At 36.9% G+C, this 26,802-nt stretch overlaps 1 protein-coding gene across 1 annotated transcript; it reads left to right on the top strand.

The window, feature by feature from the left end:
• The first annotated feature begins 4,552 nt into the window (after window positions 1–4,552).
• Window positions 4,553–26,802, top strand: DNAJB14 (DnaJ heat shock protein family (Hsp40) member B14). Its single transcript, XM_085325630.1, has 8 exons — window positions 4,553–4,574; window positions 6,922–7,096; window positions 15,540–15,685; window positions 17,762–17,947; window positions 18,348–18,442; window positions 19,149–19,258; window positions 20,486–20,658; window positions 23,328–26,802. The coding sequence occupies exons 2-8, from the start codon at window positions 6,939–6,941 to the stop codon at window positions 23,450–23,452; spliced, it is 993 nt and encodes a 330-aa protein (XP_085181756.1). The 5' UTR covers window positions 4,553–4,574; window positions 6,922–6,938; the 3' UTR covers window positions 23,453–26,802.

Below are 26,802 nucleotides of genomic sequence, written 5' to 3'. Positions count from 1 at the left end.
TTTTTTTTTTTAATTTAGCCGTCAATATAATCGGAGTCATCCAGACTAAGCTTACACCTGATTCACAGCAACGCGCCTCAGGCCCCAGGGCAAGATATGCTAGTTTGGCTTCTTTATATCACTGTGAATTAGCCTTGAGCTGACAGCTCGCACCAACAGCTGAAATTACAGACTGGGCAATGCTTTTGTTTTATAAATAATTTGTGGTTTGGGTTTTGGGGGGTTTTATATCCCCTTTCATTTTACAGTAGCTGAATAGAAAATAAGCACAGGTTTAGCTATGGTAGAGAGAATGGGGCAGGTTGTTCTATGTCGTAATTGGCTCTTTAGACAGTTCTTTGCTAATTTTTAAAAAATAATTAGCAACTTTCTAGCAAAATGTGCTAGAAATTAAGTTCAGAAGTGATTCTTTGAAAGGAACGATAGTAAGGTTTCAATTCTGAAGGTATACTGAGCTGTTACATGTCTTGAGTCTTTCTGTTCCGCTATGTCAGAAGTCAGCCCAATACCTTTGTGATGACTTGTTGCATTCCTCTAGTTCTCGCTTAAATTGTCTTTATCATTGAGGGGATAGGAAAGGCTTCAGTGCTCTGTACTATCTTAAAGACTTTGCTACAGAATAAAATACAGTACAGAATACATGCAGTTAAATTTTCACCCCAGAGTCATGTTCAAAAATGATGAATGCTGAGGCCTGTGTTTTCATTCAGTGTCAGGCATATATTCAGTGAACATTTTCTATCCTCTTTAATATCCTGACTACTTTTTACATAAAAGTGATATGCTATAGTCTCTATCAGCCGTCTTTTTTAAAAGAGTAAATAAGATTTTTTTTTCCTGCAAGACAGCGTGAATGTTGCTGGTAAATAACCCCAAAGAAGGTAATCCTTGCTGCTTTGTTTGGATTAAGAAGGTGGCATTGTTTATACTCTTGTCACGCTACATACCTCCTAAAATAAAAGCAGATAAAAGTGTATCTTATTCCGGTAAATTTTTACAACCAAAGAAGATGACATACATGAAAGTATATTCAGCTTTTTGTAAGCTCTGTTGGTCAGGAGCAGGAAGACTGAGAGTTTCAGTTTGGCCTCTAAAGCTTTGCCCGCTTCAAACAGCGGTCTTGCATCTCCAATGTAAGAGTTACAGTAGCTCTCAGAAAAGGATGATGTCTACATCTGTTTTATGTTTTGAGGTTTTTGTTTTTCCTTTTAAGTAGGACTGCTACATAACCATCATGGTAAAGTGTTCGGTGCAAGAAATAGATGGCTAATTAGGCTATTGTCTCTAGGACACTTGTTTTATTCACTGTGGAAATTAACAAAGTGTGTCACAAATGAGATACAGATCTGGTGAGAAGAGGATGGCCTTGTGGTTATGGTAGTGGACTGTAATCTGGGAAATTGTGTATTGACATTAAATGCTTTACAGAATTTCTCTGTGATGTTAAATAAGCCACTTCACTCTGTTTTAATTAGTGACTTAATTGTTTGTGCTTCATTTTTCAGGTATTCAGCTTGAAACAAGGGGCTGATTTGTGGAACTGGTGGGCAATTAGAGCTCCATCTGAAGCTAATGAGAATTGCAGATGCCCTAATACCACTGAAAAATCAGGCTCTAGGCTTGATTTGAACTAGGCACTTAGAAATTAGGGAACTCTGTAAACTTTTTATATCTCTGTGCTTCAGTTTTCTAGCTGTGGAAGTTGATGGTTCTTCTCAACCTATCCCATTTCCTCTCAAAATAGCACCAACTCATTGTTTTTTGTTTTTTGKTTTTTTTTTAAGTTTTTGAGACATTTAAATAGCCCTGTTATAAGTTTAGTAGATTGCAAGGACACATAATGTCCTGTTTTTGGAACAGAATCTGGAAGATGTACAGTAAATTAGAATTGGAATTTTACGCTAAAAAAAATGAAGTGACTGCTTCATAATCTCATTGCCCACTTTTTCATAAATTAAGTGGGGGGACCATGCTGAAAAACAGCAGTTCATCAGAGAATTAAAAATTGTGTTTCAGTACATACTCAAGAGAAGGGAACATGTAAGGTTTTGTAAGCTCCCTTAATCCTAACACAAATTCTTATTTTACAATCATAACGAGTTAGTTTCCTATGGAGATAGGACAATATGATGCAGACCCAGTTGTCACCGTGCTTGCTTATTTTCTGTTTGGAATATGTATTAGAAGATAGTTTTTACTCATTTTTCTACAGCATCAGAGATTCTCTGTGAGGTGTATACTCGCTATCTTTTGGGGAACAATTGCCCACCGTTTCACAAATGATGTTCCATTCATGATAACAGCGATGAGAATGATAGCACTGACTAATTTTACTGATGGGAATCAGCCCATCTGTGGCAAACATCAAAAAGATAAAGAAGAGGAAATGGAGACTGAAGAAAGAAGCTGAGGGAGAAAAATTATTACGGAGGCAGTGGATGAAAAAAGGTAGAGCAGGCTCAAAAGGTTACAAACTTAAAGGGCGTGATCAGAGGAGGACAACAAGCAGAGCACTCCTGATGCTGCCCTTCCCTGAAGGTGTCCAAGAGGCCAATGGGTGCAGAAATTCACCTTGCAGTCACTGAATTCTCTTTGTTGAGCATCCTCCTCCTGATGTTGTAGTGGTTTATGAAAGGACACAAAGCAGCTTTTAAACTACTGTCTCCGAAATGGTACTACATGTGGCATATCTTTGACCACATTTGCGTTTAAACTGCATTCAGCACTGGTTCAGTCATTGCTGAAGTGTAGTTTTGCTAAACAAGRCTTCTGCATGAAATAAGCTGATGGAGCAGTGCTATTTTAAGGCATTAATGGTATGAAATGTAAGGTCAGTGTTTAGTCAATGATATTTAGCTAATAACTTTGTAGTAGTGGGTTTTGTGTTGACATAATTCACTGCTGGAAAATAGTTCTGCAGTTCTTCTGTTCAATCAAAATTTTAAGTTAGATTATGATTTTGGATAATAATCTGTCTTGCAACTGAATGGCAGCTAATTGCTTCTTCAGCAGTGATCTGTAAGTGAATTTAAAGATAACAAAGAACAAGATCTCCTTTCCAAGTGTACGTGTCTTTCTGTTTGGAGAGGGAGACAGAAAATGACGTTGAAGTTTGTGCCTGACAAGTTTTAATAAGGATAGCTCTATTTCTCAGTGTTACTTAAGATTTCTCCCTCTATTTCTGATGCTGACTTTAAAAGCAAACATTTATTTTTTCAGGCATAAGTAAGCTTACTTATTTAGGGTATTATGTTAGTATGATTCTGAATTTAACATTCTTTCTATTAGTGCAAGTGAGGGTTCTGCTGAATGAGTGATGGCTGCAAATGCAGCGTAGGAATTTTTCATTCAGAAACAAGGAACAGAAAGCATGAGAGAGCCTTCATATGTGTTTGAAGATAAGAATCATTGTCTTATCTGCTAACAAAACAAGTCTTCAACTGACTCCATCTGTATCCTATTTTAAAATCTCTGTATGCACACTGAAAGTTGTTTTTAATACACACTTAGTACTGCCATTCTAAAAGCTGATTTTAGCACCAGAAGTTCACAGAAGAGTCAAGCTCTTTTTTCTGAATATATGAACTGAATCTTTTTTTGGAGAAAACTGTGCCCCCAGGCTCTTTGTATGACTTTCTTTTTCAGCATAAAATAATAGCATGTTTGCATATGGTGTGTCCTGCTAGCTTAAGAAGTTAACACTTACGTTTTTGACATTTTCTGTGAGCATCCTACTTTATATTTTCAGCAGTGCAGCTCCACTGTGGGGATGAGGAAGTAGTAGTGCTGGAAGCACTGTGTAGACAAGCTAGTCCTTAACAAACTTATCAGCTGAACTTGCCCTAAATAGATACTCTAGGTTAAAAATGCAAGTTAGTGTTGATACCAATGTTTCTGCTGGTTTTACTGCTACCAGTTTGCACAAGCATTGTTGCAGGAATGGGAAATTTCCACAGAAATTCCAATATAAAGACAAGTTTTGCAAAACTGTCAATTCAGCATCATTTATAGAGGGTGAGTTAGGGTCACATGTCCAATACGATCGCAAGTGATACCTTTACTGTATGTTAAAGGTCACAAAATAGAAAAAGAATGCTGTTTTCTGTTCTCATTTAACTGGAGCAATCTTGGACCAGAAATGCTCATTTTAAAGACTCCGTCTATCCAGGTCTCTGTTCCTGATCAATTCTCAGCCTGTAAACAAAGTCATCTGTTGGAGTTGCTATTTAARGTTCTGAAATGAATGAAGTATTGCCATAACAGGTGATGTTAGAAGAACCTAATGAATATATTCGGAAATGTACTTCAGTTATAATCCATAATGGGATTATAGCTCTCCTGTTTTCAAGAACTTCATTTCATTTGTTGTGAAAACTTTCTCTTGGTATGCAACTGGACATCTAGTTATTAACTTCTTGTTTATTTCTCCTGTGCAGTGAAAAAGCCTGATCTGATCAAATGATGGGTCTTGCTGAGGCAGGCAGGAGTGCAGGACTGGCGGCTGAAGTCAGATGACTTGCTTGTTCAGGCCAAGTGTATCTATTAGTCTGCAGTCCTTCAGACTGCTCTGGCCAGTGAGTAATAAAAACTAAAGCAAATATTGGGGAGTGAAAGATAAGCACATCTGAAGAAAGTGATTCTCTTCCTTAAATAAAACTCTGCTTTCTTTTTCTTCCTGCACTTGTCTAAGATGCAGGGTCTGTAGTGTTTAGGATCTCAGTTGTTGCTGCTCTAAGACTGACGTGTTAGTTGGAGAAGAAACTTTTCATTAGATTTAGAAGAAAGTCCTTCCAACTTCTTCTCACTGTCTCTTAGGGGAAAATGCTCCTTAACAGTGAAGCTGCAGTATCTTTTCCACAGTGAGTGGAATATTTTTCTCTGGGAATTTTTATAAGGGCGTTTTTAATGCAGATAATAATTCTTGGGAACTCTTAGTTAATAACTTTTAGTTTATGAAACAAATCTGCCCTTCACAGTTTTAGTTTGTCATCTTGCTCTGAAGGACCTCTTTTTGGTAAAGATAAAGCAAAACTAGTTAATGGTTGGTCTTTTACCTACATTAAGTTCTTGTGCAGACACATGCCCCCAAAATACAGTCTCATATGCAGAAACAAAAAGGCAAGTTCATGTCTGGCAATCTATTAAAACTGACACATTTGAGATCTGTTGGMTCACAGAAGGAAAGAGGATTTAAAAATATAGCTGTTTTTTTAAGATACAGGACTGAAGAGCTGAGTGTAGTTAGTTGGTCCTGACTTACCTGTGGTGTTTAATAGTAGTTTGAATTTCAGCTGATATTGCCTGAATGGGATATAGAGCATCAGTACGTAGCCACTGATGGCTCAGGTTACAAATAGCCATGTTCTTTAGCAGCTGAAATATGCTGCTTTAAAGAAAACCCTAGTAGGGAGGATTACATAGGGAGCATTATGATTTTCCAGCCTGACAAAAGCATGACTTTTGTCTTAATCTTTCTAGTTCTCATTGCCTTAAGCATGACTATATCATCAGTGCTTTTCTGAGTTATAGGTGTACCCTGTTCTGTTTCCCAGACAAGGATGGGATCGGTTGTGACGTGAGTGAAGTTGAGTTTCATGGCTGACTCAGGGATTGAACCCATGTCCTAAGCCATTCTTACACATTAGAAAATAGGGTACTGTCTTAGGGCTGTTTGACAGTAATAACAGCAGTATAATAAACTCCTCTATCTGGAATCCAGGATTGCCAATGTCACATAATATCTACTCTTGCTCTGGAGTCCAGGGTTGCCAATGTCACATAATATCTACTCTTGCTCTGCAGGCAAGGTGGGACTGAAGTACTGCGTATTTTCCATTTTCTACAAGCATATGTACGTTTTGTCATGGTTGAATTTAATCAAACAATCCTTTGTTCGTGTTCTTTGCTGTAAGTAACAATGCAGCAGGCAGACTTGTTGGAGAGGACAGGGAGCTGAGTATCAGCAAATTCCTGTCTCTTAACCAGCAGCTACCAATAGAAGCATATAACTTTAATGCAAATGATGACCTGAATTTGTAGTGTAGCTTTGGTCAGGTGCTGTGGTCTTTTCCCTTGGACAGCATCTGTTGTTTGTCTTTCTGTTACAATGGCTTGTAGGGATGATAGGCTGAGAAAGGAGCAGAGTTTTTTCCTCTGTTGTCCTTTTTAGTGTTGCCGTAGTAAACTGTTAGCCAAAGAGTGCTTGTTGTTGCAGCATTAAGAGATAACCAGAGGTTTGATCTGTCGTCATAGAATCTTTTTCAGTTCTGTCCTCTTAATTTTAGTAAGGCATAGAAACTTCATTGTTGACTTACTCCAAATTGTGATTTTTTATTTTTTATTATTTTTTTTTAGAAACAACAGAGATGAATTATTCTATTGCAAAGACCAGCTTTTATTTTTTTTATGCTCATCTGTTAACCAGATAAATCTGATAAAATCTCACTGCATCATAAAGATCAATGAATCTGTTGCCAGGACAAGCCTGCGTAGTACCAGGAGATGGGCTTGGTATCTGTATGGAGTAACTCTCAGGTTCTTTCGAGTGTTGGATTAGTTCCCCTTTTTTATTCACTGTTTCTTATTCAGATGTGGGCTCAGTGTCTCTAAAAAAACATTTGGAAATGAAGGTATTGGACATGTTCTCTCCAGTATTAGATTACTCTCTATTATGGAGAGGAGTCCAGTCACTAATTTTGAAACGTTTCCTATTTATTCACCTTTAAAATCAGTTGATAGACTGTCTTCAGAAACATTTGTAGTACAAAGCGATGATTAATAAGAAAGGGGGATTTAGGTAGTCTTTTACAACGTGGCACTCCATTTTAAGTTACGTGGGAGCTCCTGACTTGATCAGTAACACTGTAATGATATTATCATATATTATATGATATTATATTATTATATATTGTTGTTTTATAGTTTTGTTGGAAGCTATTATGAAGAATGGAAGTACTGCTGGGGGAGGTGCTTACTGCCGAAAACCAGCCAATAGCAATGATCAAAGTAAGCCCAATAGCACGAAGGAGAGCAATGCATCTGCTGCTGGTGAAAGTGGAAAAGGCTACACCAAAGACCAAATGGAAGGAGTATTCAGGTATGACCTTATTAAATACGTCACTGTTTTCGTTCCGTGTATTATATACTTATGCTTCCAGATATAGGATCTAAAGAAGTATTGGAAAAATAAAGCTTAGCTGGGTAGCGTTACTTATACTGAACTGTGACCAGGAAGAAAAGATTTAAGACAGTGTGATATGCTGTCACCTTGTGCAAGAAAGATCATACCAATCTATATATAAAGAAACCTGGATAGTTTAAAAAGAAAAAAAAGTGAAAATAGTTATTAAGTAGTTCTCATGATAAATGAATGTAGTAGTGAAAATYCTATAGTAAGACTTGCAAGGCAGTGTTTCTATTCCTGAATATTTTCATATGCAGTGTTTAAATTTACAGTGGGATAAGAAAACTAGGCTTATAAGTATGAGAAGGAAAAAATTCTCACAATTGAAGTTTATTTACAAGATAATATTGTTATACAGACTGGGCTTAAACCAACATTACAGTCATTTCATTCTGGAAGTACATATGTCTGAGAGGCACTGAAACAAATAGTGTAAATAGCGTCATAAACTCTGGACCTCACATAGTGTGACAGTATTAAGATGGGGCAACAGAGGGAACGTTGGATATAAGTTAAAAGAAACAAAGATCTGTAAAGATGTCCGTTTAATGAGAGTGGGTCTTAAAAGTAATGTTACCATTATTGACTCSTTGGTGATAGGAGTGAGAAATACATTGTTATAGGCATGCTCTACTTTCTGCTAAAAACGGTTGATGTAGCCACTCTAAAATTGCATACCTCAAAACCAGCCTTTATTTTCTGAGGAGTATAGCAAATATTTTCAAGGCAGTTCACGAAAGGGGAATCCAAAGGTCCTTGTCTCTTGGCTTGTGTGGATYGGATGAATTATTGCACAAAACAGAAGACTGTGTTAAATTTTCTACGTAAAATGTAAACTGCTGTTGCTATTATGTTGGGATCATTTTCTGAAGTTCAGTAATTGTTCAGCTATACTAACAGTGGCAGAAGCTTGCTTTTCTTTGTTAATACAGCAGCATTGCATTCAGGCAAGTAGGGAGCAGCATATGACATTGTTATCCTCTTGGTATTGCTGTTCACTATAATATACTGTTCATTTACCATCATCTCTCTGCTTAATTAATATTGTTTCCCTTTGTTACATCTAAAGTAAAACCTGAACAAGCATGTAAATTTTCAGTTACTTTGACATATTGTAAAAGCAAAAAGTGTGTGAGAGACAAAATACCCAGAAAGAAATCCTTTTTAAAATTAAGCTTAAATCAAATCATTCTCCAAAATCTGCTAGAGGTAAGACTGCCCTACTGTCAATATTCACTCACTCATGATAYGGCATTCTGAGCTACGATTTGCTCAGATTTTACTCCCTGCAAGTTCTGGAAGACAGGGTGGCTTGTTGTTACTTTCTTTCTTTTTTTTTTTTTTTTTTTTTTTTAACCAGCGAGTAAGGTTCTCTTTGTCTTGAGTAAAATCGTGTTGTAGAGCCAACTTTTTTCCCAGGGAGGAAAGCTCAGTCTTAGCACGAATTTGATTTTGTCAAACTAAATTGTTTTACGTGCTAATAATGGCTTGAAATGTGGCCATTATCCTCAGGTATCCTTCCCTCAGTGAGTTTTGGGTTCTGTGCTATCAACTGAATAGACTGAGAGAAGGTGTGCCTAATCTACCTCTATGTACCCTTTACACTCCCTTCTTTATCAGCACTAATGAACAGTAGGATAGGGAAACTGACTCAGCTCTCTGACTTAGAGCACTGATTACTGTTCCTGGAGTTGTCCAGCTATCTTGAATTTGATTGTGACCAGAGTTAAGAAACGTAGCGAGGATGCACTTGGAGCAGTATAACTGATTGATTTAACTGTTATATTATTCATCAGTGTTACTCCAGCAATGTAGATGTGAGTATAAACAAGCACCTCAGTGTATTTATTTTTTCCACATACACAAGGGATACTGATCACCAGCAAGCTACTATAGCGCTTCAGAAGAGCATTGCATGAGCTTGCAAACAAGTTGCTCGACAGGGAGGAGCGTAAGATGCAATACATTTCCAGGGATTGCATAAGTGTCGAGTGATGCTCTGTTCTTTAAGAAAGGTAGCAAAGAAATGTGCTCACTATTTCAGTGCAACAGTTTGAAACTTGGGTTGTTCAAAAGCACATCGTTACTTTTGAATTAAAATGTTTTAAAAATACAATCTGTAGTACRTGCATCTTTCTCTTATTGATGGTTATCATCTTATCAGTAAGGATTGGATCACATAGCTTTAACACTTTAGATGTCTTTGTATATTAAAATAACAAAATAAGGCTAGCGAAAATGTGTGAGGGCCTATGGTAGAGTTACTTCCTTCTAGAGCTGGTGCCTTAGGAATCTCTTTTTAGGCAATTGAATCCTATCTGAACTACGCCAATAGTTTTGGCTTCTGTGGTCTTCAAAGCAATTTCTTTGCTATTTTGTATAGATTATCTGCATCTGTTGCTGGGGTAGAGAAATGAAGCATCTGCTCAAGAAATACAGTAACTTTTTTTCCCTTTACTTTGCTTAAAACAACTGAAGAATAAGTGTTGAACAGGAATACAGTTATCAAAGTTCTTACTTTCAAACAAATTATGTTTGTAGTATCTGCCTTGTCATACCAACTATGCAGACCCTTTGGAAAGCTTTTGTGGACAAATTAAAAATATCCTTTTAAAAAAGAATCAGTGCCTGCTTTGTGTTAATCTTTCTCATTTCTGTTTGTGCTGTCAAGTGTGTATTATCTGTCAGCTACATAATTTTAAAAAAGCAGTTTGAGAAATATAGTTAGGTTGCTCACTTTATATTGACTCTCTTTAAATGATCTTAAAATTGATACGTATTTGATGTCCCTTGTTAGTAAATAAGTTAGCATAAATTCCATATTACCTCTTTGACATATGAAAAGCAACCTCCACGATTAGCAATATGCTAGAGTTGGATTGCTTTCTTGTGAAAGCTCAACCGGAATATTGCTTGTTCTGCCCTGTTAGTGCACTTCTAAGCACATAAAAGTGAAATTTTGTATTGTTTGGATTTTTGAATTAGAACCAAAACAAACTGTTGGTCATGAGTTATGTAGGAGTCTTGCAAGGCAGGATTAAATTTCATCTGGTAGTGGTCAAGAATAACCAGCAACTTCATTTGAATTCACAAAGTAAACCAAAAAAATTGCCTCTGCACATTTGATGGATCAAACTGCAAGGAAGAGAAGTTGTGTGTGGCAGACTTTTTCCAGGCTTGCTACCGAGACTTGCAAATTCAGCAAAAAGAGGTATATCATTACTTGGTTATGATGGGATCAAAAAGATAATTGACTGAAAGTGGAATAATAAGAGCAATCAACATATCCTGGAATGGAAAAACAAAGCACAGAAATCTCACTAGTAAGGCCTGTTACGGAAAAGTGGCACAGAAAAGTCTGATGGACTTTCTCAGAAAGTTCCTGCTTTTTTTTTTTTTTTTTTTTTTTTTTTTTTTTTCCCTTTCTTTCCAACTTAAGAGAAAAGCCTAAAAATGTCTGGAGAAAACTATACTAATATTTAACACAGACTTGAATGTTTTGTGTAATATACTCAAGAGAAACTGATCAGATGTCCTGGTGCAAGAGTRGGCAAGCACCCTAGTGTCTTGCTGAATGTAGCTGTAGAACAGAGATCTGGAACATCCAGGGCATTTCAGAAAGTGGGGGTATGCTAGGACTAATTTGAGTTCCCCTCCAACACTGTGACCCCCTCTTTCCAATCTTTTAAAGGCTGTGCTCACTGGCACACTCCCCACTCAGCTGCAAAATGCCATTTGCATCAGGCCCTTTGGCATCATCTGAAATGTGAGCCTGTGTAGAAATTGGTCTGCAGTTTACCTTGTTTTTCTGCTCAACTCTGGGACCAGAAGTCTTTACAGCTTGCTTTTGCTTAATTCTTTGTAGCCAGCACTTCTTGTYGCTGCTTACGGTGCTGCTTAGGTTAGATTACAATCAGGAGAAATGATGGTGGCTCTTATCCGGAGCTTCTGAAAGTTGTGGTCCAAATATGCATGACTTTTGGGCCATCCCCATGTGTGTAGGCAGAGGTTTTGGAAGGCCTTTTGAAATATATAGTGGTACTCAAAAATTTTATGTTATGGATTACTGTAGGTGTTTGATACAGAAATGAAAGCATATCTGGTAGGTTTGGTTAACCTGATAAAAGCTGTTGATGCTGACATCTGAATTGTAGATCTGAAAGTAAAACAAGAAGCACAGAGCAACAGGATCACATCATTTTATAGTCACAGGAGAACCGGAGGTCATATCCTCAGAATTTCTACAGGAGAAAGCAGACATTTCTTTACTTGAAGGGCTTACTCTGCCTTCTGCCRCCGGAGCACAGAGGGGAGCTTGACCTAAGGCAGAATTGGCTGCTGCTGAASTTTAAAAGCTGGCTGGCCATTTTTACTGCAGTTGGCTTGTCAGCTGCCAAGCTGGTAAAGTGGAGGTTTGCAAGTCATGATGAGATACCTCTATCAACAGATTGTTGGATGTCCCTGAAATAATACCTGACTTACAGAGTTATCAAATTGCATTAAGGCAAGTGATGGCCTGTGTGCGTCCACAGTGTGCCCTCCTAAAAGAGCCAGCAAATATCTTAGCCAGGAGGACACTGCCAAGATTCTGGCAAGGGACTAACAATTCAGAAGGGACAAAAATTAACTGAACACCACAAATAATTTGATAGTAATTCAGAAACAAGTAATCCAAGCAGTAATGAAAAGCACAAGAAAAGCAGCTCACAAAAATCAAATGAACAGTGAACACACTGATCTTTAAACTGGAAAATAAGCAACAAAATTGACTGCGAGAGTGCAGTCAACAAACAAGTGATACGTAAAATGCAGTTATGAAAAGAAACATCTGTCTGGAGTTTACACATGCACACACACACACACAAAATAAATAAAGGACAACAGTGCCTTACGTGAGCAAAAACAATTTGAAATGCAGCCTTCAAAAAATTAGTTATTCATGCTGAGTGTACTGCAGGGCAGGGATTTGAGATACAGGTAGAAGCCATGAGTACCATCAGTGATCAGTCTTCATTCAAAACCTCCACTGGTTTTTCTCATACTTTTTGTAGCTTCTTCTGGCCGATGTTGTGTGGCTGGGGTAGAAGATGAATGGAAAGGGGACTGGTTGCTTCCATCTGTCTGTCCTCCCATGACCAGTTTCCACAGGACAATTTTTCCATGTCAGGCAAGGGATTTTGGCAGAGTGAGGATTGTCAGACATTATCAGTTAGCCTTGACAAATGTAGTGAGGAACATATCCAAAAGGGCCTGTTTCTGCTGAGGAACAGGGAACAAAGCTTGGCCCTGGCTTCCAGTAGCTCCCAGAAGCTGGAGAGAAATTTCTCAAAGGGGCAGTAACAGTTTGGGGGAAGGGGACTTAACTCTTAGAGCATCTCTTTGATGAACCTGTGATCCCCACTTCTTTCGGGTGGAGGAGGGAGGTAGCATATCAGGCCACAGTGGGGTGGGCTGTGCACTCAAGCTGTCTCAACGGTGTTGGAGAAGCCTGATACTGCACAGCATATGTATGAAATGAGGGTCTGATGGTTTGCCCTGTTATTTAGCACAGTTCATCCTGCCAGTTAACATGACTTGCCAGCTTGAATTCRTTTTGCAGGGGATGTTATCTCAGGGATGTATCAAAAACATTGGTAATTTGACCCACCTTCCCCACAGCAAAGCTCCTGCAGTAGTGGTGCAAAACTCCTTGGATTTCACTGAGGTGGGAAGAATCGAGTCRTTACCCTGTGATTATTGCCCTGAAMTGTGCTCAGTAAAGGGACCTCCTGACAAAAGTCATTCTTCCTCTCTTTAAGAAACTTTGCAGGCAATATTTGGCATTAACTAGATGCAAGATAGTTACAGTCCAGATGTGTTTTGCCTTGAAGGGGTAAGGGCAAAGTTCATTGCTGAGAATTGCAGTCTTCATACAGTTTTTGTCTAGTGTATCTAGACAGGCATTTGATGTGCTTAGCTTTAAAGCTCAATAGACTGAATCCAAAGTTCTACCAAACTCTGCAAAATTGCTTTATGTATATGAATATTGAAGGAAGTCACATGCAGCAGTGCTCCTCCAGCTATCCAGCAGAGTACTTGAAGCTTGTGTTTGCTGCTGAGGTTTCTAAGAGCTAGCAGGGACTTGCCAGAGTTCTGGAGACAAYAAGGGGTTAAGCAGTGAACGGCAGGTACTTAACTCAGTGYAGATCCTGTGCAGTAGAAAGGAGGRCARTGTAAATGATCTGAAAGATCGGTTACAGGCCTGCTGTAGGCAATGTTGCTGTGAGTGTGCCCATCTTGACAAGAACAGGCAAAAGAGAACAGGAGAAAAGTATGGAGTGGCAGCCCCAACTCCGGAAAGGCTTGGCTGACTAAGAATGGCTTTTTCAGCTAGTGTTTTAAGATCTCGATGACTAGCAGGTCAGGTTCTGAGGGTGATTTGATGCTAGATGTGCTTGAAATATTAAATCGTGACTTCATATAAAATGAAGAATGTTGGAATAAAGAGTTTGCTTGTTTGCAGATTTTTTTGTTTAACAAATAAAACACTAGCAAAGACACGTTAAGAGAAAATAGAAATGTATTATACCTTAGCCGAACRCTCAGTTCTCGATAAATAACAGCAGATACTGCTTGCAGACCAGGTTCAGGATGGCTCTTGCATGGAAAGTGATTACATTCATCTCTGCTGAGGGCAAATGTTGTATGACCCACAAGGCAGGCTCCTTTTTGCGCTTTCTCATCAGGAAGGATCTCTAGTTCTTCRCTCTGGCATTAAGTAAATCATAATGTCAGAAGCTGGTGGGTAGTGTGCTAACCTGCATGTCTTCTGGTTCATAATGAGCATTTTCCTGTAATAGTAGTCCACTATGCAACTTTCCTTATTGGTTGTGAGTAGGAAGAAAGTTTAGGGCAAGTTTCTGAAGATTAGAACAGTTTTATTCTGTTTTCTTAAAATTTTCTCGTTTCTGCATCTTGGAGTGCTGTGAACTAAATGTGTATCAGGTCTGCAAAGAACTAAACTTTCGTTTTTGTCAAGTTTATTTCTTTTTTTTTAATGTTTGAAAAAGTTGTTGAAGATGCATGGCTCTTAGAAACATTTAAGCAAACATTAAAACTACAGTTTTAATGCTAATGAAATAGTAAGTGCCAAATATTGATGAATCGCTACCTTATTTTGTATCAACCTAGGCTCTGCAAGGTGTGGTCCAAAGTAAATAATACAGAAACTGAATTATTGAAGAGAAGGAATTTAGATCAGATGCYGAGACAGCAATTTCTTGAAACAAAAGGCTAGTATACAAGATAACTTGCATATTAAGTTATCTGTTCTCGATATAGCTTATACATAATCCATGTCTTGAGGCTAAAGATGAAGGGATGTGCATTTACTTCCAAAATTTCAGCCTATCATAAAATTATACCCAGAGTATAATTTAGTGTATTTTTTTTCTTTTTCACTCTCTCTTGATGATGAATTCAGTGTTCTTTTTAGTTAGCTTTATCATCTTCCTAGCTAGAGCTTATTAAATGTTACTTCAGTGTAACGAACTATGTTTGTTTCACAGGATATTCCTGTTGCCAACTGCATGCGTACATTCAATTCATTGCTCTTGGGAGCATTACACAGAGCATTACACACTTCCATGAAAAGCTTATGTTATTTGAACATAGGAAAAAGGGATCCCTCAAATGACTTAACTTGATCAGTCTGTGAACTCTGAAGGACCACACAAGATGGTGTGGTTGTATTTTTGGTGCTAGCATTCCCTTAATTATAGGGTGCCCATTCTTCTTTCARGGAACTGTCAAAGGCTTGCTTACCCCCTTTCTTTCCACCTGGCTGCCCTGTGCATAGTCTTTGTAAAACTAAACCCATATTTATGTACAGGTGCATGCATTTAAAAGATTGTTGAAACAATTGTATCACTTTGAAGAAGCTGCCATTAACCTTTTAAAATATTTCTGGATGCAATTTCTCTTGCTTACTCAGAACAAATCTTTTCTTAGTATTTACTAAATGCAAGTGTGTTTGATTTCTGCAGTGTGATTCTGTGATCTATGTTTCTGAACTCTTACCTAGATAATTTGGTTTGACTTTAAGACATGCTTATTGGTCTACAGTGRTTCTATAGTACAAGTGAAAGTAAAATAAATATAACCAATAAATAAGGTTTGAGAACGATAGTTTTTGTACTCAATATTGAGCTTATTATGAAGGAATACTCTGTCATTTATTTCTAGAGTGAATTTATTTGTATATTTTCTATTGAATGTCAGCAACCAATATAGTATATTACTTCTTTTGCAGCTATGTTCCAACATACTGCTTTTACATCTTTGTGGCTAAAATATTTTATTTCATTTTCTTTTGCAGTATAAAGAAATGTAAAAATTATTATGAAGTCCTTGGAGTGTCAAAGGATGCTGGTGAAGAAGACCTAAAGAAGGCTTATCGAAAACTTGCTTTGAAATTCCACCCAGACAAAAACCATGCACCAGGAGCAACAGAAGCTTTTAAAAGTAAAATATCTTTCTTAAACTTTATGATCAAACTTTGGCAGAATAAAAGGAATTCATCTGCATTGGTCGGTTGTCTTTTTATAGAACTGACAAGGTAGTGTTTTGTAACTAATATTAAACTGACCTTTTTTGGTTCTGAACTAGATGTGTAGTGTTACAGTACATAAACAAAAGACTTAGCAGAGGAATCTTACTGACTAAAAATAATTACAATAAAAGTGGCATTTTTCTTATATTTAAATGTCATTTTTTATGGCTGAGTAAATTCATCACTTTAGTCTGGCTTTTAATGGTGCCTGATGAATTTCCAACATCCTACCTGAGAAAAGCAGTTTCCTAATAATATCTGAAGGAAAAGATACTTCTCTTAAGGAATCGTCACAATTAAGAATAGAATTGAGTTTGGTCGTAGGCAAGGATACCTGCTTAGATCTTGAGGTTAGGTAGTACTACTCATCTGTTGTATTAAGCAGTCGTCCTTGAGGCTATTTTTAGATTTTAAAAGTATATACAAATAAAATCRCATTTAATCTCTTGAAATCTTTGTATTAACTTCATCAAAAAATCTTTCAAACATTTGAGCAATCTTTTTTTTKGKYYTTWAAATAAAGAAAACTATTTTTTTAATCAGATCTGTTTTGAATTAGTATTAACTAATCAAAAACAAGTAACCAACAAATAAATAGTCAAAAAGGGTTGCTTTTAATTATGGACCATACTGTGAGAGTGGTTTCTTTACTTTATTTGCTCTCAACAGATTATTGTCTCCCTAAATTCTTAATTGTYGAAAAAGCCCTAAATTTTTAGTACCAATTTTATCCTTATGCAGAGTAACAGTAACTTTGTAACAGTATTTGGTGTCATGAGTGTGTAACCTGCTCCCAGTTTAAGTTACTGTGCTTCATTTCTTTGGGCTTTTTTCCCCACTTAAAGGAACTATTAATGATAATTTCTAAGGTCAATTTAAAAGCTTAAGCTAAGCTTTAGCTAAGACTCCATTCACTTTTTTCAACTGGATAATGTTGAAAACATGAATTGGATGGAGCCATAGTCTTATTTGTCGGTGATGAGGTTTTAGTGGTGCACCTTTCACCAACTTTTGATGACTGATGGCCTTTTGGCACTGAAAAACTTAATTCCTGTGACTTGTGTTGATTGGCTGCAAAAGAGAAGCCTTTTGTTGGAGAGGCAAGGAGAAGAGGAAGAAAAGCAGAAAGGGTCTTAAYGAAGGTACGACTGAGTGAAGATCATTTGTCAAGTGTCAGCAGAAAAGTTCCTTAAGTCTGCAAAAGCTATGTGTCTCTGCATAGTAGTTAGGGTGAAAGCACTTTCGAGTCTCGCAAACTCAGCAGAACTTGTGGTCTTTCCCACTGTTTCACACTACCTATGCTCACCTATCCAAGTTTTCCTCTTGCTGCTTTCAAAATCCAATAAATTAGTCTGTGATAATATGGCATTAATGTACTGGGGCAAGCATCCAGGCCAGGCGTACCAAACATTAAGGTTATTTCAACAACAGGAACGTGTTGTTTGACATGTGAACAGGAACAGTCCTGTCATGCGTTCGTGTTGTATTCTTCGTGTTACGTCATGCAAAACTTTGTTATTAATGTACTCTAAAATATCTAAGCAGCATATATGAAAATACTTCCAAACAGYTGAAGGCAATCAAGCTGACACATTAGAAGTTAACACTTATTAAATAAAACTTTATGATAATTTCAGTCCTAGGCTGCAGTTACTCCATTCCTAAGTGTTCATTGTAATGCTTGATTCTTTTCTGTAATTGCAGTAATTCCAGTGGTGGAGGTGTTCCCCTAGCAGGAGGAACAAAACTGTCCTGCTTTCTGCACCTAGTTCAACAGAATAAAAAAATTTTGAATGGAATTGGTGGGAAACTTGGTGGAAACAATGCTAAGACGAGCAGAGATGTTACTGGACCCTATTGTACTGTAGTTGAATTTTAATGTAGAAGACATCAATCTCTGCCTATTCTTGACTTTGAAATTGCAGTTTTCATGCTAAAATAGCTCTTATCTTTCATTCATGGGAGTTGTCTTCTCTTCCTTGCTTCAGAAATTGGAAATGCGTATGCTGTGCTGAGTAATCCAGAAAAACGAAAACAGTATGACCTTACAGGCAGTGAAGAGCAAGCATGCAGTCACCCTAGCAATGGTAGATTCAACTTCCATAGAGGTTGTGAGGCAGATATTACTCCAGAAGATCTATTCAACATGTTTTTTGGAGGGGCATTTCCAACAGGTATTTGTATACATCAGCATTTTCATACAGTGGTATTGATTAGARGAGTGTTAAATGTTGTGCCATTCTAAAACAATAAAATTACTCCAAAATACAAGCCCTCAACATTTGAGTTTACATCAGAGTTTATTTTTCTCCTAAAAATATCCCCCCCAAAAATCCCCAAAGTATGAATTCCTTTCTTTGAGGTTATCCTACAGCACCTGAACTAAATCAATTGTTTTTAGAACTTAGAATATTTATTTTGAAAGACTTTGTAGTTGTAAAATGTCATGAAGTTGAGTTATATTGTCATCATGCAATAATGTTAAGTACCCTGTTGTTGCCCCTATATTGACTTTTAGATTTTTTCCCTTTGTCGTATTTTATATGTCTTAAATATGGGTATTTTTTTCCTTAGGTAGTGTACATTCATTTTCTAATGGTCGCGCTGGCTACAGTCATCCTAATCAGCACCGTCAGAGTGGTCATGAAAGGGAAGAGGAAAGGGGTGATGTATGTTTAAGTGCCATTGACTTTAAAATGTGGATTGTGAAATTTGCTAGTAGTCGTTTACAGTGGCTGTAAGGGAGTTCTGTGCTGTAGGGGAGAATTTGCATTTGCCAGTTTCACACTTTAAAACTTTGGCAGGTGGTGGTCTTAGGGAGTTGGTAAATAGCCATGCAAATTTAAGAAGATAATGGTTCGTGTTTGCAAGTGTATTGTTGTATGTCGCTAACAAGCTAGTGAGCRGTACTATTAGTCTAACTGTGCCAGTAATCCTCGTCAGTAATCCTTATCTGCATTTARAAGTTGATTTGGGTTGAGGTRGGGCTTGTACTTAAGGCTCAATAGCTAGTCCTATATATGAATTATGTATAATCCTATATAATTACATATCACTGTATAGATGAGACCAAATAATGGAGTACTATATAGCTGAATCCAGTCATTTATTTGGTAATTGYTTGTGTGTTAACCCATGAACTCCTGTAGCTTCAGCACACTGTGAATAATGTGTGTACATTAGAATGCTAAGATAATGTCACAGATAATATCAGTAAACCTGCAGGTTACAATAGTGTTTGTAGTTATGTTTTTCCTTTTGATGATACTCTTTTGATGGTTAAGCATAAAGTCACGGTTAGGATTAAATCTTGTCAAATTTGCTTATTTATTTGATTCTGTTTTATGAAATATCTGAATCTGTTTTTTTCCTTAGGGAGGCTTCTCTATGTTCATTCAGCTGATGCCTATTATTGTGTTGATCCTTGTTTCCTTATTGAGCCAGTTGATGGTATCTAACCCTCCTTACGCCTTATACCCAAGACCGTAAGTAATGTTAAATTGCATTAGCTTAAAACAGGGTAAGATATTATAATGCCTTGCCATCAGAAGCGTTTTAGAGAGTCCTCCATTAGGCAGGCCTTCATTTTCCATAGTGAGGGAAGRAAGGAAGAGTATAGATGAAGCAGAAATGGAGCGAAACAAAAATTACAAGTTAGATGCTGAGAACATACTGTGAAGATGTAATGGAGAAAAGARATCAGCAGTAACTGGCACTTAGGAGAGTTTCTAAAATGAGGCAGTAGGTCCATGAAATGTAGCATGTTGCAAAACTGTCTGTATCTYCAGCATGAATAATCCAATCCTGAAYCCTGTTAAGGCTTATTACTATTTTAGGAGTCATCTGTGCTTGTAGCAAGCAAAGTGCTTGAAGGCAACTTTCTCATCCTTACTTAAGTTTCAAACTAGATAAAGGCTAGAGAAATTATCTGTTCTTTCATTCATTCTAGATGACAATAAAATAGTTCATCTTTGCTGCCTTGCAGACAATTCTGGTAATGAAACCTTCTGTTTTGTACAGAAGGATATATACATCTTTTTTCCTTGTGAGAAATAAATAACATATTAAAGTATCAAGCATTCAACCAGCTAACAGACTGATCCCACTTGCCACAACTGTTCTAAAGATTCTCAGTTCCTTGTAGAGCTCATGGCTCCTCAACACAAGAACTTYGTTCTCCTTTCTTGTTTTTTGGCATTCTTTAATTCTGGAGTGTGATGTTGTTTCCTTCAGCAACTAAGCTGTTAGGATGCTTATAAAGACTTCTCTGCCAAAATGTTTGCACATAATCATTGATTTTTAGACCACAGAATGCCAGCAAGAAGATGGATTTTTAAGGGGTTGCAGAAAACATTTTARAGCAGAGATGCCTGTACTAGGTTGCTACAGAATAGTGATCTATTTTTCTTTCTATTGGGTTTGAATGTAATTTTCTATTATCAAAACTTACATGTGGCTAAAGAGGTATAAAATAAAGTGTCTCACTAAAGTCGATTTTTGGGGATTATGAGTGAAAACAACAGATGTTTAGTGTCAATGTAAATAGAGTAATTTTCTAGTAAAATATACACCCATTCATATCATTATTTGTCTTGAAATAGAAAGTTCAGTGACATGCTGTTTTTCTGCAATAATGATATTTTTTAAAAATGTATTTGTGGTGTCAAAAAAATTTTTAAAAGAAATACTCTTTCTTTCTCTTCTTCCTGCAGAAGTACAGGGCAGACTATTAAAATGCAGACAGAAAACCTGGGTGTTGTTTACTATGTCAACAAGGACTTTAGAAATGAATATAAAGGAGTATCATTACAGAAAGTGGAAAAGAGCGTGGAAGAGGATTATGTGTCCAACATTCGTAATAACTGTTGGAAGGAGAGGCAACAAAGTAAGTTTGGTGTTATGTGTAATTACATAAAAGCATGCATTACTATAAAAAGATTGTCTTAGGCTGTAGTCAAGTGCCTAGTGTGAAGTTCCCTAATGGTTTTCACTTCTCAGATTGTCACAGCAAGTGTCATGTAATTTCCCTGTCTTTTACTCAGTGATCTAATAACCATCTGCAAATAATCAGGATTTTTAGCCTGTTGTTCTGTTTTCTGTRGCCATTTCTCAGAAAATTAATGATTACAGTGAATTTATAATGGGAAAAAAAWTCTCTAAGTAAAGGATGAAAGGTGAGAATTCTGATTTCTTCCACATTTTTTTATCATGGCAATATTGTATTATTGTTTTGTTTYCGTTACTATCGTGTATCTTATGAACCAGCTTTTGCTTCTTTCTCCAGAATGTAATCCCTCATAGTCAAGGCAAGGGTCATAGTTGTTTTTATGAAAATAAGTAAATAAAACTAAAGCTCACGTAGATGTGTTCAGAAAAGGAAAAAAATAACTGCCTTGTATCACAGTACAAACACACACTACTGTTCCTGGCAACCAAGGACAGCCAACATGTCATGTAAAACATCATAGGAAATAGAATTCAGTGTTAAAGCACAGAATTTGCTTTAACAGAGAGAATAGAGTGACATCAGACATTAGCTCTCTGCAGTGAGAACCGCACTGCTAAAATGGCACCAGTGTTAAGATCAGAAAGCATGCTGGTAAACTCAGTGATATCTTACTGGAGAAATAACTCTTTCATGAACTGTTAGTAAACTCATCACTGACAAGAAGCAAACAGAATGCTGCTGCTCCCTGAATGCAATTGTATGTTCCTGCCTAACTTCACTCTCTGCAGACCAGTGATGCCAAACACTTCACCTGAAATAGCCGCTTAGCTTCTCCCCCTTGCAAGAGACCACCAAACATCACAGCTGGTCAAACATCTGTTCAGGAATGCACATGCTCATTTTAATTGGCCTGTCTGTGTACAAACGTGAACTGTATGACCCATGCAGAGCAGGCCCAATGCTTCCTGGAGGCATTACGCTCCTTCCCCAGGAATATACACTGCATGTGCTCGAGTAAAATCTCTACTGAGTTTCAGATTGCCCACAGGAAAGAAAAGTTGTGGGCTGGTAATGCCAGCTGTCCCAGTGGGCCACGTGTATGCGAGAGAAACACCTTGCTTTGGAGAAAAATTTTGAGATAMTCACCTAGACTACTAGATTCGGTCAGAATAACTTTTCTCATATTTTTCAAATACAGGAAATCATGAGAAAATGTCTGGATGTAACTCATAAGCAAATAATAAGAACTCTGGTATATTTGCAACTAAATTTTCCTTTGATAATCTTGAAATGTTTGAATATGGTCMCATTCCAAGAAATAAATACCTAATTTTTCATCTAAAGTGGTTTCTAGATAAAGGGTTGATAGCCTCAAGTGGTAATAAAATACTTAAATGTAATAAAATGGCTCACAAAAATATGAGAGGTGATTGTTTTCAAAAAATTTAACACATAAGAGATAAACCAGTACAATAAAATGAGGACATATTGTCTGCGGATTTTTTTCAGCAGAGTATAGATCAGGAAGGATCATGTCCTTTTAGTGACTTAGCTATTACACTTAGATTTACTGGAAAATTAGATCTGTATTTCATGTAATCTATACTGTCGAAGTATCTTTGGAAAGATAGATACTTAGTCGATACGCGGTTCCCATCTAGGGAAGGAAAGAGGGGGGAAAGATGCCTCTCATTCTTCAGCATTTATTCTTGACAGGTTTACTTTGATAAGCATTAGAAGAGTCCTGGACAATGCAGAGGCCCACCCTTCATTGTGTAAATAATTAATRGGAAAAAATTGATAGCTGGAGAAAYATCTCACACTAGTATAAAGAAAAAAATAACCTGATGATTGTGACTGTCATTTTGTTTGCTATTTGCAATTTATCAAGCTATGAAAACTACCCAGATTAATCTTGAAAAAGCAGTCACTAGTAGAGTTTCTATATATTTATATTTTATGGATTTAAAGTATCTGTTGTGTTCTAGATCTATTTGACAGTTAAAATCTTTTTTCCAGTGTTGATTGACATTAAAGAATGCTTTGCTAATCCATTTCAAGTTGAAAGGTTGAAAAAGATTGTATAGAATTAAAATACTCAACAATGTCAAGCTAGTGACAAGCTGATGAATGCCAGTATACTACAGAAAGGTCTTCTATTAATACCCCTGAACACTGGCAGTCTGAAGTGGCATGAGTGAAGTAACGGTTTTAACATTCAGAATGGTTTTTGGACACAGACAAGACATTAGAGCTGTGTATAATATGCAAGATTACTGAATGTGGTATATATTTGTATTGTTTAACAATATCTGACAGGTAGGTTTTTTTCAGTCAGAGACTGCCGTGTGAAATATGAGGGTCCTGTAAAGCTGTTACCACTTTCACTGCTCAAGAAGATGAAGTGCTGGTGAAGACTCAGTAAAGGGAAGCCTGTGACAGAGATATTCAGAGGTGTCTGGGGGTAGTTAGAACTGGCAGAAGGGAGAAAGGTGAAGGTTAAGCATAAGGTGGTTTGGACAACTCTAAGCAGGAATATATCATGTGTGAAGTATTCAATTCTTAACCTGAGATATCTTTTCTCTCTCTCTTTTTTTTTATTAAAGAAACAGACTTACTTTATGCAGCAAAAGTGTATCGAGATGACCGCCTCCGAAAGAAAGCAGACTCCATGTCTATGGACAACTGCAAAGAACTAGAACGGCTGACCAGCCTCTATCGAGGAGGATGAACTAGAATTATACATGTGCATCCTTATGTATGCTGTTGTCTCTCTTGCAAATTAAGAAGAGATTTAGTTTCRTCATGAATGCTGGAAAAGAGAGGTGGATGTAAAACTCTACTGTGTAGCTGTTTCCAGAAACCTTATGCTGAATTATAATTTAATGGCTTCTTTACCTACTGTGAAATATAGGTACCTTACTTGTTTAGATATTTTACTTCAAAGCTTCTGTGAATTCCTTCAGCAGAGAGAATAGCTCAGAAAGGATGCTATATTGTAGAGATTTAGTCATAGTGATTCTCCTCTAACATATTTGCCATGTAAATATCTGTGGAAAGAACACTTTGTGTATATACGAGTTAAATGACTTTCTATTTAAAATCTCAGAAATTTAGTTCCATATAACATTTTGTCTCACTGATGGAATAAATAGTATGATTACATCACTCCTATTCAGATGTCAAGTGTGTGGAGTTGAAACAGAATTTTTAATATTTTATCTCTAACTCTATGTAAAATCTTCTAGGTTTACCAGCTTAGGGGAACTTCGTATTTTTAAATATAATGACGTATATTCCTAAATATATGTTGGGGTATATTGATCTGGTGTAGAGTAGCAGTTAGCTGTTGTAGTTTTTTAGCATTTCTAAGCAATGCTAAGAAAACTAAGAACTACAGTAATCTCTTTTCAAAGTAAATATTTGCAATTGCTGTACAGACCATTATAAGCATTGCTTTTAGTACCTGCAAGAGTTTACAGTAATAAGACCATAACGGGCATCCACAGCTTCCTTAATTTTCACTGAAAAGGTAGGAGAAAAAATGCAATAGCAAATCCAGATTTAAAAAATAGTAATAATAATAATATATTTTTCCTGGGAGACCTGCTTAATTTTCTTACTGTTTTTTATTTCAAGCTGGGTCCTAACACTGATCCCTCAATGGGCACCACAAGTGGAGCAGGGAGACATTGCTGAGGACAAGCTATGTGCCTTTCAACACTTTTGCCAACTATTTAAATGCTTTGCTAGTTTGCAATACGCTTCTGTGGTCAGAGCCATATTACTTGTCCCAGGACAGGAACAACTAAAGGAATGAATAGGTAGAGTATGCATTTCTTTGGACCAAAATATTGCTGAATTGACTTCCTAGAAATGAGTAAGCATGCTGTTCGGCTCTCGTGTTACGGTATCATGTAACTCAGTGGCCTGCACRTGGAGACTATTTGTTGCCACACCTGCTAATGCAAATGAAGAGGTGTTTTGAAGCAGCTAGGTACAATGTGCTAAAAGTTTATATAGAAAGTGAGCTGAAAACTTTTTTATGTTCAGAAGCTGTTTCTACTTTTTAACAGTGCTATGTAGCAGAATGTTTTCTTGTATTTGAGAATGCCAGATGGCTCGTAATAAGGGCAGTATATTTTGCCAGAGAAAACTATTGTCTTAAGCAATGCTGTCAGTTCATGTGGAGCCGAATTCTGCTCCTAATTTGGAAATCTAAATGCTTGACTAGAGTCCTTTTAATTTCTTTTGATCTAGACTTGTAGTTTGAGAACAGTATTTGACTCTAGAAATACATTAAATGCTACTGCTCTGAGTGACCCAGAAATCAGCTTGCATATGTACCTTTTCTAAGGGTAAGGGAAACACCCTGTATTGAATAAGTTGTTGTAAAGCAAGAGGGACTAGCTGCAGAGTTTTAACAGAGCAGCTAAAGCAGCATTCAGAGTAGATGTGAAAGGCTGAGGAACAAAGCAGAACTAAAAGCTGCTGGAAGAAAGAAGGAGTTGCTGTACTGGATTTCCTTGCTAAGATTATAGGGTGAGTGGGAAGAAGTGATGAAAGATGCTCAAATGTTCAAWTGTTTAAAGTTTACAACATAAATTTATGGAGAAAATGTGATTCCCCAAATTTTGCAATTGCCTGGAATGTATTGTAAATATAATAATGAAAACAAACTATAAGAGTACATATTGATACTCCTGTGTGTTCTTAATAGAAAAAAAAAAGTTTCAAAGGCTTTAGCAAGTATTCAGGCCTTTCRATTCACAAATGAGTCTGAGCTTGCAACTGATCTTTTGGTTAACAGAGGAAAAGAGATGTATAACACATTTGTCAAATATTGGAACTGTGAAGTCAGAGTTAAGAGATGGTCTTAGCAAAGCTGCTTACCATAATCTGATCAGTTATGTCTGCCCTGCAGTTACTTATGCTTCCTTTGAGGAGGTGGTGAATGAACTGCTGCTGAGCAGCATTCTGCTGGTTTGATCACTATTAGTATCTCAGCAAACTGGAATAATGCAATGTCTGTGTTGTGTGGCAACATAACCCAGTAGATTAAGAACAAGACATGAGCTGTTAAATTTCCTTGGAATTATCTATTGWAATAACTCTTTTAAAAGAAGAAACAGCTAATATGTTTAGACTAGTGGAAAAATGCTGCTTTGCATTTAACAGATTGAATAGTTGCAGAGTTTGAAATACACAGTAGAATACAGAAGGACGTTCCTATATTCTGTAGCATAAATATTAACCTGCTTTAAATATGGCCAGCAAGCATTCTGTTAACGTTTCACTCATCTGGTTGTTACTTTTCTCTTGAGTCTGAAGTTTTTTTCTTCAGAAATGTCATCATCTTCCCAGGTTTTGCTGAAGGAATCTGCTGGAAAGTTCAGAGTGATTTTTTTTTAAACAAGGATGCTAATTGAAGAGGGTGGAGTACTTCAATCTTTTCAGACGACCTTTCTTCAAAAGGTTAAGTAATCGTACAGTTAAGATACTGGAAAGAAAAGAGAAAAACAAAACTGTGATTTTGAACAGCCTTGCTTAAAGAACCCTCAGCTTATTAAGCTACTTAGAATTAACTCCTTATTCTTTGATTTAGTTTAGTCATGACCTCAGTGTCTAATCTAGAATTAAAGATAGGACAAACAAGGGTTCTTGAATTCTCATTTCAAAGAGCAAGTAGGAAAGTCTTTCAAATAGTAAAAAATCTTGGAGTGCCRCTCTGACCTACCATAATGAAAAAGGGAGGTGATTCGCATCTGCTGAAATAAAACATCGGTATCTGTTCTATTTATGGAGCAGTCTGAGTCATGAGCAAGTTCAGTGTTCAAATCTGRTGAACATTTGCCTGTAAGTTCTCTACCTGGTTAGGGAAAATGACATTAAATTTGAATTACTGAATTTTTTTAACAGTTTCATTTCTTTCATAAGTTTCCAAGCAATGTAAAAATGTATAGTCACTAAAATATAATGGATGCTTTTAAATAGGCAGCAGAAGCAACTGTAAATTATGGACATTTTTAATATACTGTTGTAATGAATCCCATAAAAGGATTAAAGTGGCTGGGCAATACA

The sequence above is a fragment of the Rhea americana genome, unplaced genomic scaffold (assembly GCF_003343005.1).
Source record: "Rhea americana isolate MKP2758 unplaced genomic scaffold, rheAme1 scaffold_99, whole genome shotgun sequence".
NCBI lineage: Eukaryota > Metazoa > Chordata > Aves > Rheiformes > Rheidae > Rhea > Rhea americana.
Note: the sequence above shows the minus strand (reverse complement) of the source record. Positions and strands in the feature narration are given on the sequence as shown.

Coding starts and splice junctions, on each gene's coding strand:
- DNAJB14 (XM_085325630.1), top strand. CDS start 6,939: ATGAAGAATGGAAGTACTGCTGGGGGAGGTGCTTACTGCCGAAAACCA. Junction 7,097..15,539: donor CAAATGGAAGGAGTATTCAG/GTATGACCTTAT, acceptor TTTCTTTTGCAG/TATAAAGAAATGTAAAAATT. Junction 19,259..20,485: donor TACGCCTTATACCCAAGACC/GTAAGTAATGTT, acceptor TTCTTCCTGCAG/AAGTACAGGGCAGACTATTA.